This window comes from Saimiri boliviensis, chromosome 8, assembly GCF_048565385.1.
Source record: "Saimiri boliviensis isolate mSaiBol1 chromosome 8, mSaiBol1.pri, whole genome shotgun sequence".
NCBI classification, from domain to species: Eukaryota; Metazoa; Chordata; class Mammalia; order Primates; family Cebidae; genus Saimiri; species Saimiri boliviensis.
Genome location: NC_133456.1, coordinates 4,535,103 through 4,550,834, shown reverse-complemented (window position 1 = coordinate 4,550,834; position 15,732 = coordinate 4,535,103). Strand labels below are relative to the sequence as shown.

General features: G+C 39.0%; 1 protein-coding gene across 2 annotated transcripts in view; it reads right to left on the bottom strand.

Annotated features, from left to right (window-relative positions):
• The window catches only part of DNAH12 (dynein axonemal heavy chain 12), a 260,536-nt gene that overhangs the window by 12,841 nt on the left and 231,963 nt on the right, over positions 1–15,732 (bottom strand). For both annotated transcript variants that reach the window (XM_074403604.1, XM_074403603.1), the window contains exons 66-67: positions 4,694–4,831; positions 428–661 (exon numbers count right to left, since the gene is read on the bottom strand). In XM_074403604.1, the coding sequence (XP_074259705.1) occupies positions 428–661; positions 4,694–4,831 (372 nt within the window). The remainder of the gene's footprint in view (positions 1–427; positions 662–4,693; positions 4,832–15,732) is intronic.

Sequence of the window (15,732 nt, the reverse complement as noted above, 5' to 3'; positions counted from 1 at the left end):
CTCTGTTAAAATGTTAAATGCCCAAGTACAACCGCACTGTTCAGTTTTCACTCCTTTTCTGCAAAGCCCCTGTGCACATATTGTTAACAACAATACAAACTGTGTTGCCTTTTCTCCTGCTAATTTATTTTTTGTTAATTTGATTAGCAGACCCCAGGCATTGAACATAAGAGGGTAAAGTTTTTCCTTTCCTGCAATACATTAATTCATGACAGACATGTGCAGACCAAAAAGGGTTAAAAACCAGCATCAAATAACAGAATACTCAAACTTTTCTAATTTTCAGTAATCACTAGAAGAAAGTTTATTAAAAGTTGATTAAAACCATAATACTTGTCCAAATCTATACATTAGAGAATAACATTTCACCGTTTGCTGTTAGAAAAATCACACATTAATCTAACCTTATTTTCAATGACATCATTACCTTAATGAATTCAATGTAGTCCTCATAAGTGCCTTTAGGAGGTGCAGAATAGTTTCCACTGGGAGAAAACTTATAATGAGGGTTTTCAACTATGTGCAGATTATAAAAGTCACCCAGCATGGTTAATAGGAGACGTCTGTCCCAATCATCTGTTACTCTTCCTCCGTAATTACATTCCCCAGTCAGGTAAGATATAGCTTCCAATGGAATTGTATCATATTCATTGATAAATAACTGAAGGGAAGGAAAAAAATGAAACAAGAAAAATCTTAAAGTCTTTCACTTCATTTCCATCTTAAGTATCTATCTATCTATCTAGAAAGGGGACTGAAAGAGTTATCATGAGTTGTCTTAGTGTTTTTGTTTTTGTTTTTTGAGACAGTCTCACTCTGTTGCTCAGGCTGGAGTACAGCGGTGTGATCTTAGCTCACTGCCACCTCTGCCTCCCAGGTTCAAGCAATTCTCCTGCCTCAGCCTCCCAAGTAGCTGAGATTACAGGAGAGTGCCACCACATCTGGCTAATTTTTTGTATTTTTAATAGAGATGGGGTTTCACCAGTTGGCCAGGCTGGTCTCAAACTCCTGACCTCAGGTGATCCCCCTGCCTTGGCCTCCCTTGCTGGGATTATAGGTGTGAGCCACTGCACCTGGCCGATTATATTTTATCTTAAATTACTTTGCTTGTCTGCGCCTCTAATTTTTTCTGAAATAAAGACATACTCCTTCTGTAATGAGAGAAACATTTAATTAAAAAAAGATGACATGGAAATTACCAAGTATTTTTCATATAAATTTGGATAAACCTTGTTTTATCACACTGGCTATCAACTGGGGTTAATTTTTTCCCTCGGGGTACATGTGGCAATGTCTGGAGATAGACATCACAACTGCGGTGGGGCGGGGTGGGGTGGTACAGGTATTACTGTATCATTTCATCATGCAGTTACAATTCCATGAGCAACAATCTCAACAACTGTTACAAGGATTTTCAAATGGACATATTTATTCCACTTAAGGTTTCTATCCTGATATTTTTAAAAGTCTTGATAAAATAGCAAACATTTCTATACAAACTATGTGTTAATTTTTATTTTAAATCATAAATATGATTAAATGCTTATAGCCTTATAAAAACCTACCTGACTGAAATATACTAGCACCTAATCAGACTTTGTCAATGTTTCTCTTTTCCCTTCATTCGGCCCTATTTCAAAAAGGCCCCTCACAACAGCAAAAGAGCAGAAAAATATTAATATTCTGTAATTGGTAAAAGGCCAGCTACTCACTTTCCCAAGCCCCTTACAGCTAATGCCTATACCTGTGACCTGGGCTTGGCTACTCAGATGCATCCACCTTAAATTAAGTAGGGGATTAGGGTACAAAGGAGCAAGAACAAGCCAGCTATGAGGCTCATGCCTGTAACTCAGCACTTCGGGAGGCCGAGGTGGAAGAATCGCTTGAGACCAGGAGTTTGAGACCAGCCTGGGCAATGTAGCAAGACCCTGTCTCTACAAAATAAAAAAAAAAAAAAAAAAACTTACAAGGGGCCAGGCACGGTGGCTCATGCCTGTAATCTCAGCACTTTGGGAGGCTGAGGTGGATGGATTGCCTGAGCTTAGGAGTTTGAGACAAGCCTGGGCAACATGGCAAAACCCTATTTCTACTAAAAAACACACAAAACATTTAGCACACACTTGTAATCCCAGCTACTTGGGAGGCTGAGGCACAAGAATCACTTGAACTGAGAGGTGCAGGTTGCAGTAAGCTGAGATCATGTGACTGCACTCCAGCCTGGGTGACAGAGTGAGACTGTCTCCAAAACAAACTTATCTGGGCATGGTGTCATGTGCCTGTTGTCCCAGCTACTCCAGAGGCTGAGGGAAGAGCATCGCTTGAGCCCAGGAGTTCAAGGCTGTAGTGAGCTATGATTGCAACACTGCACTCTAGCCTGGGTAACAGAGACCCCATCTCAAAAAAGAAAAATCACGCTATTCCCATCAAGCTACCAATGACCTTCTTCACAGAACTGGAAAAAAAAAAAAAAAACCTTAAACTTCATATGGAACCAAAAGAGAGCCCGCATAGCCAAGTCAATTCTAAACAAAAAGAACAAAGCAGGAGGCATCACACTACCGGACTTCAAACTATACTACAAGGCTACAGTAATCAAAACAGCATGGTACTGGTACCAAAACAGAGATATAGACCAATGGAACAGAACAGAGGCCTCAGAGGAAATACAACATACCCACAACCATCTGATCTTCGACAAACCTGACAAAAACAAGCAATGGGGAAAGGACTCCCTGTTTAATAAATGGTGTTGGGAAAACTGGCTAGCCATGTGCAGAAAGCAGAAACAGGACCCCTTCCTGACACCTTACACCAAAATTAACTCCAGATGGATTAAAGACTTAAACATCAGACCTGACACCATAAAAACCCTAGAAGAAAATCTAGGCAAAACCATTCAGGACATAGGTGTAGGTAAGGACTTCATGACCAAAATGCCAAAAGCAATGGCAACAAAAGCCAAAATAGACAAATGGGACCTCATCAAACTCCACAGCTTCTGCACGGCAAAAGAAACAGTCAGTAGAGTGAATCGGCAACCAACAGAATGGGAAAAAATTTTTGCAGTCTACCCATCTGACAAGGGGCTGATATCCAGAATTTACAAAGAACTAAAACAGATCTACAAGAAAAAAACAAACAAGCCCATTCAAAAATGGGCGAAGGATATGAACAGATACTTTACAAAAGAAGACATACAGGAGGCCAACAAACATATGAAAAAATGCTCATCATCACTGGTCATCAGAGAAATGCAAATCAAAACCACATTGAGATACCATCTCACACCAGTTAGAATGGCGATCATGAAAAAATCGGGAAACAACAGATGCTGGAGAGGATGTGGAGAAATAGGAACACTTTTACACTGTTGGTGGGAATGTAAATTAATTCAACCATTGTGGAAGACAGTGTGGTGATTCCTCAAGGACCTAAAAATAGAAATCCCATTTGACCCAGCAATCCCATTACTGGGTATATATCCAAAGGATTATAAATCATTCTACTATAAGGACACGTGCACAAGAATGTTCATTGCAGCACTGTTCACAATAGCAAAGACCTGGAACCAACCCAAATGCCCAACGATGATAGACTGGATAGGGAAAATGTGGTACATATACACCATGGAATATTACGCAGCCATCAAAAACGATGAGTTCACGTCCTTTGTAGGGACATGGATGAACCTGGAAACCATCATTCTCAGCAAATTGACACAAGAGCAGAAAATCAAACACCGCTTGTTCTCACGCATAGGCGGGTGTTGAACAATGAGAACACATGGACACAGGGAGGGGAGCACTACACACTGGGGTCCGTTGGGAGGAAATGGGGGAGGGATGGGGGGTGGGGAGGTGGGAAGAGATAGCATGGGGAGAAATGTCAGATAAAGGCGAGGGGACGGAAGGCAGCAAACCACACTGCCATGTGTGTACCTATGCAACAATCTTGCATGTTCTTCACATGTACCCCAAAACCTAAAAATTAAAATTAAAATTTAAAAAAAAGAAGAAAAATCAGTAACAGCAAGGAATCTCTTTGAAGTGGTCATGGCAGCAGAGGCCTGCAGTAGACTAGAGTCTGTGTGGCAGCCATGCAAGCTCTGGGGTCTTTATTCATCAAGGGTAGAGATGCTGCCTTACCAGACACAGAATGATTTTGGATTTGACTCTGGATGCCTCTTCTCTGAGCTTGGTTCTCCGTCTGTCTTGGTGATACCCTAAGCTATCCAGTATCCTTTCAATAAATTATTTTTCTGCTTAGACAAGTTGTTTCTGTTGATTAATAGAGCTAAATTGTAGCATTGACCAAGTGAAGGAAAGGAGAGGATAGTCAGGACATACATAAAGCCAACACTGACGATGGCACTGCAAAAAGACAAAGAACCAGGGTCCTTGATGACAACATCGTGATGTTGCTGAATCAACCTAGAGCTTGTCCTTCCTCTGCACCTCTTTATTATGTGGGATAATAAGTTTCATTGTGGTTTAAGCCAGTTTGAATGAGATTTTCCATTACTTGCAGCAGAAAGAATCCAGACGGAGACAGTGTTTTATAAGCCATAGTTAGTACTATCTACCCACCTGTTAGTGGTATTGGGAGAAGTGAATCAGTTATTCCAAGCAAAAGACTTGCCTAGGGCCTGATAAATAGTGATCCTTCATGAATGTTAATTTCTTGTAAGTTTTACCTGCAGTTGTCGGACACTGATGCGCAAGTCTGATTCATTAAATCCATATGGAATATTCCAACCAAGAGGACCAAATTTCTTTCTTTCTTGCACAAGGGCGTGAAAAAAACAAACTCCAAACAGCAGCTTCTCCCAGACCTTTAAAAGTATAAAGCATTAACAAAAAATTCTGGTCAGAATTCCATCAGTAAAATCAGAGGAAAAGATAAATGATCTTTCTCATTGTCAGATTCTGTGATCAGGTATTGCTATAAACTTGTTTTGAAAAAATCCTATCTAAAATAATACTTACTATAAATAGTATTCATCTTATGATTTAATGCAAATATCCAAAGCTGGACAAACCACAGTAATGTTAAGCCTTGTTAAAATGCAAAAATGTTATCATTTTACCAAGGTATTAATTAATAATACTTTGGTATTACTCATATTTACAACTTCAATGCTTAAATGTTATTCTATAAACTTGTTGGCATATGCTTGAGGCTGTAAGTGCAGGGGAATGATGAACCATTATGACATGAATAAATCCCAGTATGTCATTCCTGACTTTGTGACCTTCCATTTGAAGATCATTTTTGAAACCACTGTTTATTTGATCTGCTTTGTGGCATCCTCATGCATGTGATATGTGTGCCACTGGGCTTCTCACAAAATCTGTGTCAGTGCTCCAGAGGATTGCCCAACTCTTCAAGGTCCCCTCAAGTAAATTTCAAGTATGATACACAGCATGTATTTTAATTTAGAACATCTCAAACATAGCTCCAAATCCAGCGAAAATCCATTGAGCTATTTTCATATAATGCAGTAGACATTATTCTTTAATATTAGAATGCAAATATACTATGCCTTACTGAATAAATATGTTTTTGAAATGTTTTAAGCAAATCAAAGCATATTTTAAATATACTGGATGAATGCTGTGGCAAAACATTTCATAGGGGAAGAACATTTAGCAATAAGACAATTACCTGATTTACATATATTCTCTACATATTTTTAAATAGTGGGTTTTCTTAAGGCAGGAACCATCCTTAAGGTTTTGGAAAACGGTATGATTGGATGTGTTTCTGTCTTTGGACTTCATTTACGTTCCTTCAAAAATGGACCTTGAGAGAAAGACGAGCATGATGGTGGGTTTGAGAGGTAATCCCAGGAAAAGAGGAAAGGGAAAAGGAGGCCCAGAAAGAGGAAAAGTTACTATCAGGAATACTGAAGTTGCTGCTGTGATGGGGACTCAGTTTCTGCTGGGACAGGTGGTCCCTGAATAGTTAAAGGTTGTCCCTGGAGTTGATAATTTCTCCACATTTTTGGTCTATGCTTGCGCGTCTTTACAGGCCAAGAAGGCTCCTGTGGCATCAGAGGACTCTTGAGGACAGAAAACAGAATACCTGAGGCCAGCATACTTGAGATAGAGTGCTGTAGCCTATGAAGAGTCTGAACTCACAAAGAACTATCTTCTACAGTTGTGGCTGAAATGAGATATGGACTGAAGAGCTGTGATAAAGGACATTAGTTTGCCACAGTCCCATTACCTAGTTATTTTAAAAAGCTAGATATTCTTAAAAAGCTTTTAAACATTAAATATTTTCTTCAGAAATAACCCTGTCCTTTTTTCTTGCTTGTTTTTGACTAAGCCAAGGGGGCAGTAGGATGCTGCCTTCTCTGCCTGATGATACCACTGACCCACCATCAGTGAGGGTATGCATTGTAGTTTGTTTTCTAGGCCATGATGCGGTTTTCTGTTGACTCACTCAAACTCCTCAGCAAGGCATGTAGACTTCCAGTTTTGACCCAATGTTCCTTCCCATTCTTATTTCCTACCAGTTTAGCCAAAATGAGCTTATTGCTCTTTCAACAGTCTTGTCATAATAGTGTACATATTAAACACACTTCTTGTGCCTACTTCAAATACCACTTCCTCTGTAAAGCATTTTTAAACTCAGCCAAGCAAATGACTCTTCCCATTTGTGTGATTAACACACAAATGGAATGAGTCAGCAGTCCTGGGTACCAAATCCTACCTCCAACACTGGGCTGAGCTGCTATGACTGATACCGTTTGGCTCTGTGTCCCCACCTAAATCTCATCTCAATTTGTAATCCCCACATATCAAGGGAGGGATCTGTAATCCCCCGGTGTTGAGGGAGGAAGCTGACTGGCTCATGGGGGCAGTTTCCCCCATACTGTTCCTGTGACAGTGAGTTCTCACAAGAGCTGATGGTTTTATAAGTGTTTGGAAGTTCTTCCTTCACTCCTCTCTGCTGCTGACTTGTGAAGAAGATGCTTGCTTCCCCTTAACTTCTGCCATGATTATAAGTTTTCCTGAGGCTTCCCCAGCCATGTGGAATTGTGAGTCAAACCTCTTTCCTTTGTAAATTACCCAGTCTTAGGTATTTCTTTATAGCAGTGTAGGAATGAACTAATTCAATGACCTCAAGAAGTTACTTAAATCATTTGAGCCTCAGTTTCCTTATTTAACAAATAGGTGTATGAAAATGATACCTATATTACAGGACTGTTACAAGGCTTGTATATTTAAACTACCTAAAATCTGCTGGTGGCCAGTAAATGTCCCTTTTCTCTCTTCCTTTCTTTGTCCTCCTCCCTTACTTCATAACGCTATCATGGCCATTGAGCCGGGTGGTTGCTAACCTAGTTGAACGTGCAAGTTTTCTTTACGTCATTTATGTTTTAATAACTTTTATTTTACTGTGGTAAAACATTTAACATGAAATCTATCCTCTTAAATTTTTAAGTATACAATACAGTATTTTAACTATAAGGAGAATATTGTACAGCTAATCTCTAGAATTTATTCATCTTGCATAATTGAGACCCTATTCGCATTAATAACTCCCTATTCCCTGCCCCCCTCCCCACCGGCCACAACCCTGAGTACCCACAATTCCATCTTCTGATTCTGTAAGTTTGACTATTTTAGATACCTTATATAACTGGAATCATACAGCATTTCTTTTTCTGTGACTGGTTTAGTTCACTCAGGATTATATACTCAAGTTTTATCCATATTGTCACATATGGCATTATTTTCTTCTTTTCTAAGGCTGAATAATAGTCTACCAATGGGTATTTAGGATGTTTCCACATATTGGCTATTGTGAATAATGCTGCAGTGAACATTGGCCTGCTAGTATCTCTTAGAGATTCTGATTTCAATTTTTTTAGATAAATACTCACAAGTGAGACTGCTGGGTCATATGTTCTGTTTTTAATTTTTTTGAGAGTCTCCATACTGTTTTCCTTAATGGCTGCACCACTTTGCATTACCACCAACAGTGTAAAAGGGCTCCAATTTTGTCCTTGCTAACACATGTTTTTGCTTTTGGTAATAGCCATCCCAGAAGGTGTGAGATGATATCTCACTGTGCTTTTGGTTTGCATTTCCCTGCTGACTAGTGATATTGAGCATTTTTTCATATCTCTGTTGGCCATTTGTACGTCTTCTCTGGAGAAATGTCTATTCAAATCTTTAGCCCATTTTTAAATCTGGTTCTTTTTTGTTGTTGTTATATAGAGTTGTAGGTGGTTCCATATATATTTTGTAAATTAATCCCTTATCTAATATATGGTTTGCAAATAATTTCTGCCATTCCTTAGGTTGCCTTTTCACTTTGTTCATTGTTTCCTTTCCTGTGCAGAAGCTTTTTAGTTTGATTTGATACCACTTTGTTTTTGCGGCCTATGCTTTTGGTGTCATATCTATGAAATTATTGTCAAGATCAATGTCATGAAGCTTTCCAAGTTTTCTTCCATAAGTTTTACAGTTTCAAATCTTACATTTAAGTCTTTGATCCCTTTTGAGTTTATTTTTGTGTATGGTGGAAAATAAGAGATAAATTTCATTCTTTTGCATGTGGATATGCAGTTTTTTCAATACCATTTGTTGAAGAGACTGTATGTACTATTTCCATGGAATATTCTTGGCACCTTTCTCAAAGATCAGTTGACCTTATATATGTAGATTGATTTCCGGGCTCTCCATTCTTTTTCACTGGTCTATATGTCTGACTTTATGTTAGTACAGGTTGAGCATCCTAGATTAAAAAACCCAAAATCCAAAATGCTCCAAAATCCAAAACTTTTTGAGTACCAACATGATGCTTAAAGGAAATGCTCATTAGAGCATTTCAGATTTTGTATTTTTGTATTTGGAAAGCTTAACTGGAAAGTACAATGCAAATATTCCAAAAGAAAAAATACCAAGCATTCCAGATAAGGAATACTTAACCTGTACCCCATTTAATCAATGTAGCTTTGTAATATATTTTGAAATCAGGAAGTATGATGCCTCTAGTTTTGTTTTTTCTCAAGACAGATTTACCCACTTAAGATCTTTAGTGGTTCTATATGAATTTTAGAGTTTTTTTCTATTTCTGAAAAAAAAAAAAGTCATTGGGATTTTGATAGGGATTGCTAAATTAAATCTTTAGATTGTTTTGGTTAGTTTGCACATTTTAATAATATTAAGTCTTCCAATCCATGAACATGGGATATTTTTTTCATGTTTGTGCCTTCTTTAATTTATTGCATCAATGTTTTGTAGTTTTCAGTGTATACATCTTTCACCTCCTCTCTTGAATTTATTCCTAAGTATTTTATTGTTTTTGGTACTACTATAAACGGGATTGTTTTCCTAATTTCCATTTCAGATAGTTTGTTTTCGGTGTATAGAAATGAAACTGATTTTTATATGTTGATTTTATACGCTACAACTTTACTGAAGTCATTGATTAGCTCTAACAGGTTTTTCTTGTGTGGAGTTTTGTGATTTTCTATATACAAGATCACATCATCTGCAAATAAGGACAATTTTCCTCCTTCTGCTCTGATTTGGATGCCTCCTGTTTCTTTTTCTTGCCTTATTGTTCTGACTAGGACTTCCAGTCTGTGTTGAACAGAAGTAGAAGGAGTGGGTATCCATGCCTTGTTTCTGATCTCACAGGAAAAACTTTCAGTTTTTCCATGGTTGAGTATAAGTTGTAGTATTTTCATAATGGCTTTTATTATGCTGAGGTAATTTTCTTCTATTCCTCATTTGTTGAGAGCTTTGTTTGTTTGTTTCTGAGACAGAGTCTTGTTCTGTTGCCCAGGCTGGAGTACAGCAGCACCATCTCAGCTCACTGCAACCTCCGCCTCATGGGCTCAAGCAATTCTCCTGCCTCACCCTCCCAAGTAACTGGGATTTCAACCACATATCACCATGCCTGGCATTTAAAAATATTATTATTTTTAGTAGAGATAGGGTTTCACCATGTTGGCTAGGCTGGTCTCAAACTCCTGACCTCAAGTGATCCTCCTACCTCAGCCTCCCAAAGTGCCAGGATTACAGGCATGAGCCACTGTGCCTGGCTGAGAGTTTTTATTATAAACAAGTATTGAATTTTGTTGGATGCTTTTTCTGCATCTAGTGAGATAATCATGAGATTTTTATCCTTCATTCTGTTAATGTCTAACATATTAATTGATTTTTATAAGTTGAATCGTTTTTGCATCCTAGGGGATAAATCCCACTTGGCCATGGGGTATGTATGATATGCTGTATTTATGCTTGTTCTTGACCCTTACCTTCAAATTTAGTGAATTAGAATTTCAGAAGTAGGGCACTGACATCTGTAGCTTTAACAAGTCCCTGATGTTTGTGGGGACTGGGGTTGAGCTTGCCTTCCATAGGTTTCCTTTGACTAGAATGTCAGCTCCATAGAGACAGGCCTTTTTATGTTTTTATATATTTATATGTTCATTGCCATATTACCAGTTCCTACAAGAATGCTTTGCACCTAGTAGGTACTCAACAAATATTTACTGAATAAATAAGTGGAGATACAGAATTGTATTCCTGCCCTTAAGGAGAATAAAGTGAGTATAGCAGATAGGTCTATAAACTGACAATGGATGTTTTATTATTGCTAGGTAACTCCAACACCCAAGATATCAACAACCTATGACTAAAAAGATCTTTTTTACTTTTAAGGGCCAATTGATGATAGGGTTCAAATTATTTCTGGCCTAACTGTCAGAAACTAGCCTTATCTAAAGGCATTCTAGCTATTTCTGGAAACCTCAGTGGAATTTCCTATGTCTACAAACCAGTCTCCTGCAGATACTGGAAGGCAATGGTTTTTGATGTGTGATTTCAGGACCAGCCACATCAACATCATCTGGGAATTTGTTAGAACTATAATTTTTTTTTTTTTTTTTTTTTTTTTTTTTTTTTTTTTTGAGACAGAACCTCACACTGTCACCCAGACTGGAGCACAGTGGTGCAATCTTGGCTCACTGCAACCTCTGCCTCCCAGGTTCAAGTGATTCTCTTGCCTCAGCCTCCCTAGTAGCTGGGATTACAGGTGTCTGCCACCACACCCAGCTAATTTTTGCTTTGTATTTTTAGTAGAGTCGGGTTTCACCAGGTTGCCCAGTCTGATCTCAAACTCCTGACCTCAGGTGATCCACTCACTTTGGTCTCCTGAAGTGCTGGGATTACAGGCGTGAGCCATCACGCCCAGCCTAGAACTATAAATTCTTATGCCCCACCCCAGACCCATTGAATTAGAAACTCTGGAGATGGGACCTAGAAAGATGAGTTTGAACAAGCGGAGAATCAGATGCATATTGAGAACCCATGTCATAGGGCATTTACACTCTTTTACTTCTCTTACTCCAGCTTTCATTTGTTTGTACTGCCGGAGACGTTGCTTGGTGAAGCCTTACCTATTACCACCGTTCATCATAAAAATGACGATACATGGCAAGATACTAACTTCATATATCCCACAAATCCAATGCTTAGGGTGCCAATGTTGCTTGCTCAATGTTGTAATACACAAGGAGTGAGAATGCTTCTCTAACTTAGCACCATTTTTATTTGAATAACCTGAGTTCCAAATTACCTCTGCTCGAGCTTAGAATCTTTCAAAGTTTCCCTTCTTTCTTTCTTGCCCTCTCTCTTCTAATTGCAGAAGCTCAAACTCTGGATGGGGATCAGACACCATACTATCTTCTCCATTCCACTAAACTCTCTTTCTAAATAAAACCACAAAATATTCTCTCTAGTTCTAAGATTTACAAACAAAATTACTGCGCAGAACTAGGGTACACAGAAAGTATCATTAAGCAGAGGGAAACTACCTGACTTTCAAAGAATTTAGTTATTTTACCTTCAATATCATTCTTTTTCTAGCTCAAATAGGCAAATATGATAAACAGTGAATATTGGGGTGATGGCAGGAGGTGATTTTCCCTTACTAATGCTTCATGTGCCCAATTAACATAATATGGTGGACTTTTCTCCATTCTTGTACTCACTTGCAGCAGGAGAGGGAAGTGACCTACCTGACTAGTAAATTTGGGGAAAATTATCTATGCTCATCCCAGCTTCTCCCTTTTCTTTCTTAGAAGTGAGCTTCTTATAGGGACCTGGGTTTTCCTTTATTCCTCTGAGTGGAAAAATTTGCTTAATTTTGGGGTTCAGTAACATGAGATCCATTTGTTCACAGATGTATGCTACATCTTTTAATCTAGCCTATATTAACAATTAAAATTATAATTTGGTTACCATATATTCATACTTTTTCCTGTTTCTCAGTTGATAAGAATTCAGGCAGGGAAATGAGTGCTCTGTATTGGGACCCGTAAAGTACCCAATGCCATATACAAAACTGTTGTAGGTGGATTCAGGAAAAAGCACTATTAATATACTTAACATTATTACTAGAAGTTAAGTTCCATAAAGGCAGATTTCTCTGTGGATCTATTTTGTTCTCATTGCTTTATATCTACTACCTAGGAGAGGGCCTGGCACACATACTTGTTGAAAAAGAATCAACAATGTGAAAATAGATTTCTACTCTTGGGTCCTAATCAAAAACATTATTGGGCTTTGGCTAATAAACTAAGATACATTCATTCATTCAACAAATATTCATTTTGATGTCTACTGTGTGGGAAGTAGAACAAAAAACTTTTTTGAACAACATGGTGAACAAGATAAGCATAGTCTCTGTCTTGTTAGGAAATGCTTAAACTTTTGTAAAATTTTTATTTAATGTTTTTAAAAGTATTATTAAATAAAAATTTACATTTGTATATTTGATCATTATAAAGCACATTTTAAAAGTTCTAAAAAGATTCAAGGGAAGATGGCCAAAAGGAAGCTTCTCTGGAGTGCGGCTACCACCGAGTGAGACAGAACCAGAGTGATATCCTTGTCTCCAAGCGAGGTACCAGTTTTGTTTTAAAGGGACTGGTTGAACGGCAGGATTAACCTCCAAAAAAGGCAGCAAAAGCAGCCCAAAGGTGTCCAGCCGAGGCAAGGCGGGGCACTGCCCCACCTGGAAAGCGTATCAGGCACGAAGGATGGTAGGGGGCATCACCTCCTCGGTTCTCTGAATCAGATACAGCAATTCACTCTGAGACTTCTGGCAGCACACAGACCAGGGAAATGCTGCCTTGCTGAGAAACACCCGGAGTCACAGACCCAGGCAACAGCCCAGGCCAGCAGCCCCGGCCAGCCCGGTGCCTTGTTAGCGCAGACCAGGGTGGAGATTTGGGCTTATACCAAGAAAGCTTGCAAAAAGGAACTGCCAGTCTCATGGAAGGGAGAGTTGAAAGCGGGTAGGGAGATACGACCAGACATGCCCCTCCCCAACAAGATCCAGCAACCAGAGTCCCTCTCCCAGGAGAGTTTCGCAGTTAACACATCCTCCAGCCAGGAACAGTGGGCTCGGCAGAGCAAAAAAGCCCACCATTGGGAAGGCAGGGCTAACCACAGCGGACAGAAACTAGGCAAATAATAAAAAGCAGCCTGGGCTGAGACCAAGGCAGCCCAGCAGGGCCTCCATAGGCAGACAATGGACAGACTGTCTCAAGTGGCACACTGACACCTGCATTAAAAAAAAAAAAAAAAAAAAAAAAAAGCCTCATACAGGAGAAATAACCCCAACTTTAACAGAAAGGACATCCACTCAGAGAAGATGGAAAGAAACCAGCGCAAAAAGGATGAAAACATCAAAGTCCAGAACGCTTCTCCTCCCCAGAGAGATCACAACAACACACCAACATGGTAACAAAACAAGTCAGAAAACGATTTTGACAAGCTGACAGAAGCAGGCTTCAGAAGATGGGTAATAACAAATTTCTCTGAGATAAAAGAACATGTTTTAACCCAATGCAAAGAAGCTAAGAACTTTGAAAAAAGATTAGATGAAATGCTAACTAGAATAACCAGCCCAGAGAAGAACGTAAATGACTTGATGGAGCTGGAAAACACAGCACAAGAACTTCGTGAAGCATACACAAGTTTCAATAACCGAATCAGTCAAGCAGAAGAAAGGATAACAGAGATCGAAGATCAACTCAATGAAATAAAAAGAGAAGGCAAGATTAGAGAAAAAAGAGCGTAAAGAAATGAACAAAGCCTCCAAGAAATACAGGATTATGTGAAAAGACCTAATCTACACTTGATTGGTGTACCTGAAGAGGACAGGGAAAATGAATCCAAGCTGGAAAACACTCTTCAAAATATTATCCAGGAGAACTTCCCCAACCTAGTGAAGCAGGCCAACATTCATATACAGGAAATACAAAGAACACCACAGAGATACTCCTCAAGAAGAGCAACCCCAAGGCACATAATCATCAGATTCACCAGGGTTGAAATGAAGGAAAAAAATGCGAAGGGCAGGCAGAGAGGAAGTTCGTGTCACCCTCAAAGGAAAGCCCATCAGACTCACAGAGGATCTCGCGGCAGAAACCCTACAAGCCAGAAGAGAGTGGGGACCAATATTCAGCATCCTCAAATAAAAGAACTTTCAACCCACAATCTGATATCCAGCCAAACTAAGCTTCGTAAGTGAAGGAGAAATAAAATCCTTTATAGACAAGCAATTCCTGAGAGATTTCATCACCACCAAACCTGCCCTACAAGAGCTCCTGAAGGAAGCACTAAACACAGAAAGGAAAAACCAGTACCAGCCACTACAAAAACGAACCAAATGGTAAAGACTAACAATGCAATGAGGAAATTGTGTCGACCAATGGGCAAAACAAACAACGAGTAAAAAAATGGCAGGATCAAATTCACACATAATATTAACATTAAATGTAAATGGCCTAAATGCCACAATTAAAAGACACAGACTGGCAAACTGAGTTAAAAAGTCAAAACCCATTGGTGTGCTGTATTCAGGAGACACATCTCACATGCAAAGACACACATAGACTCAAAATAAAGGGATGGAAGAAGACCTATCAAGCAAATGGAGAGAAAAAAAAAAAAAAAAAAAAAGCAGGGGTTGCAATTTTAGTCTCAGATAAAATCGACCTTAAACCAACAAAGATCAGAAGAGACAAAGAAGGACGCTACACAACGGTGAAAGGATCAATACAACAAGAAGAGCTAACTATCCTAAATATATATGCACCCAATACAGGAGTGCCCAGATACATAAAGCAAGTTCTAAATTACCTACAAAGAGACTTAGACTCCCACACAATAATAGTGGGAAACTTTAAAACTCTACTGTCAACATTAGACAGATCAACAAGACAGAAAATCAACAAGGATATACCGGACTTGAATGCAGAACTGGAACAAGTGGACCTAACAGATATCTACAGAACTCTTCACTCCACAGCCACAGAATATACATACTTCTCAGCACCACATCGCACTTACTCTAAAATTGACCACAGTTGGAAGTAAATCACTCCTCAGCAAATGCAAAAAAAATGGAAATCATAACAGTCTCTCAGACTACACTGCAATTAAATTAGATCTCATGATTAAGAAACTAACTCAAAACTGCACAACTTCATGGAAACTGAACAACTGGCTCCTGAATGTTGACTGGATAAACAATGAAATGAAGGCAGAAATAAAGATGCTCTTCAAAACCAACAAGAACAAGGACACAATGGACCAGAATCTCTGGGACACATTTAAAGCACTGTCTAGAGGGAAATTTATAGCAAAAAATGCCGACATGAGAAACGAGGAAGAATCTAAAATTGACATCCTA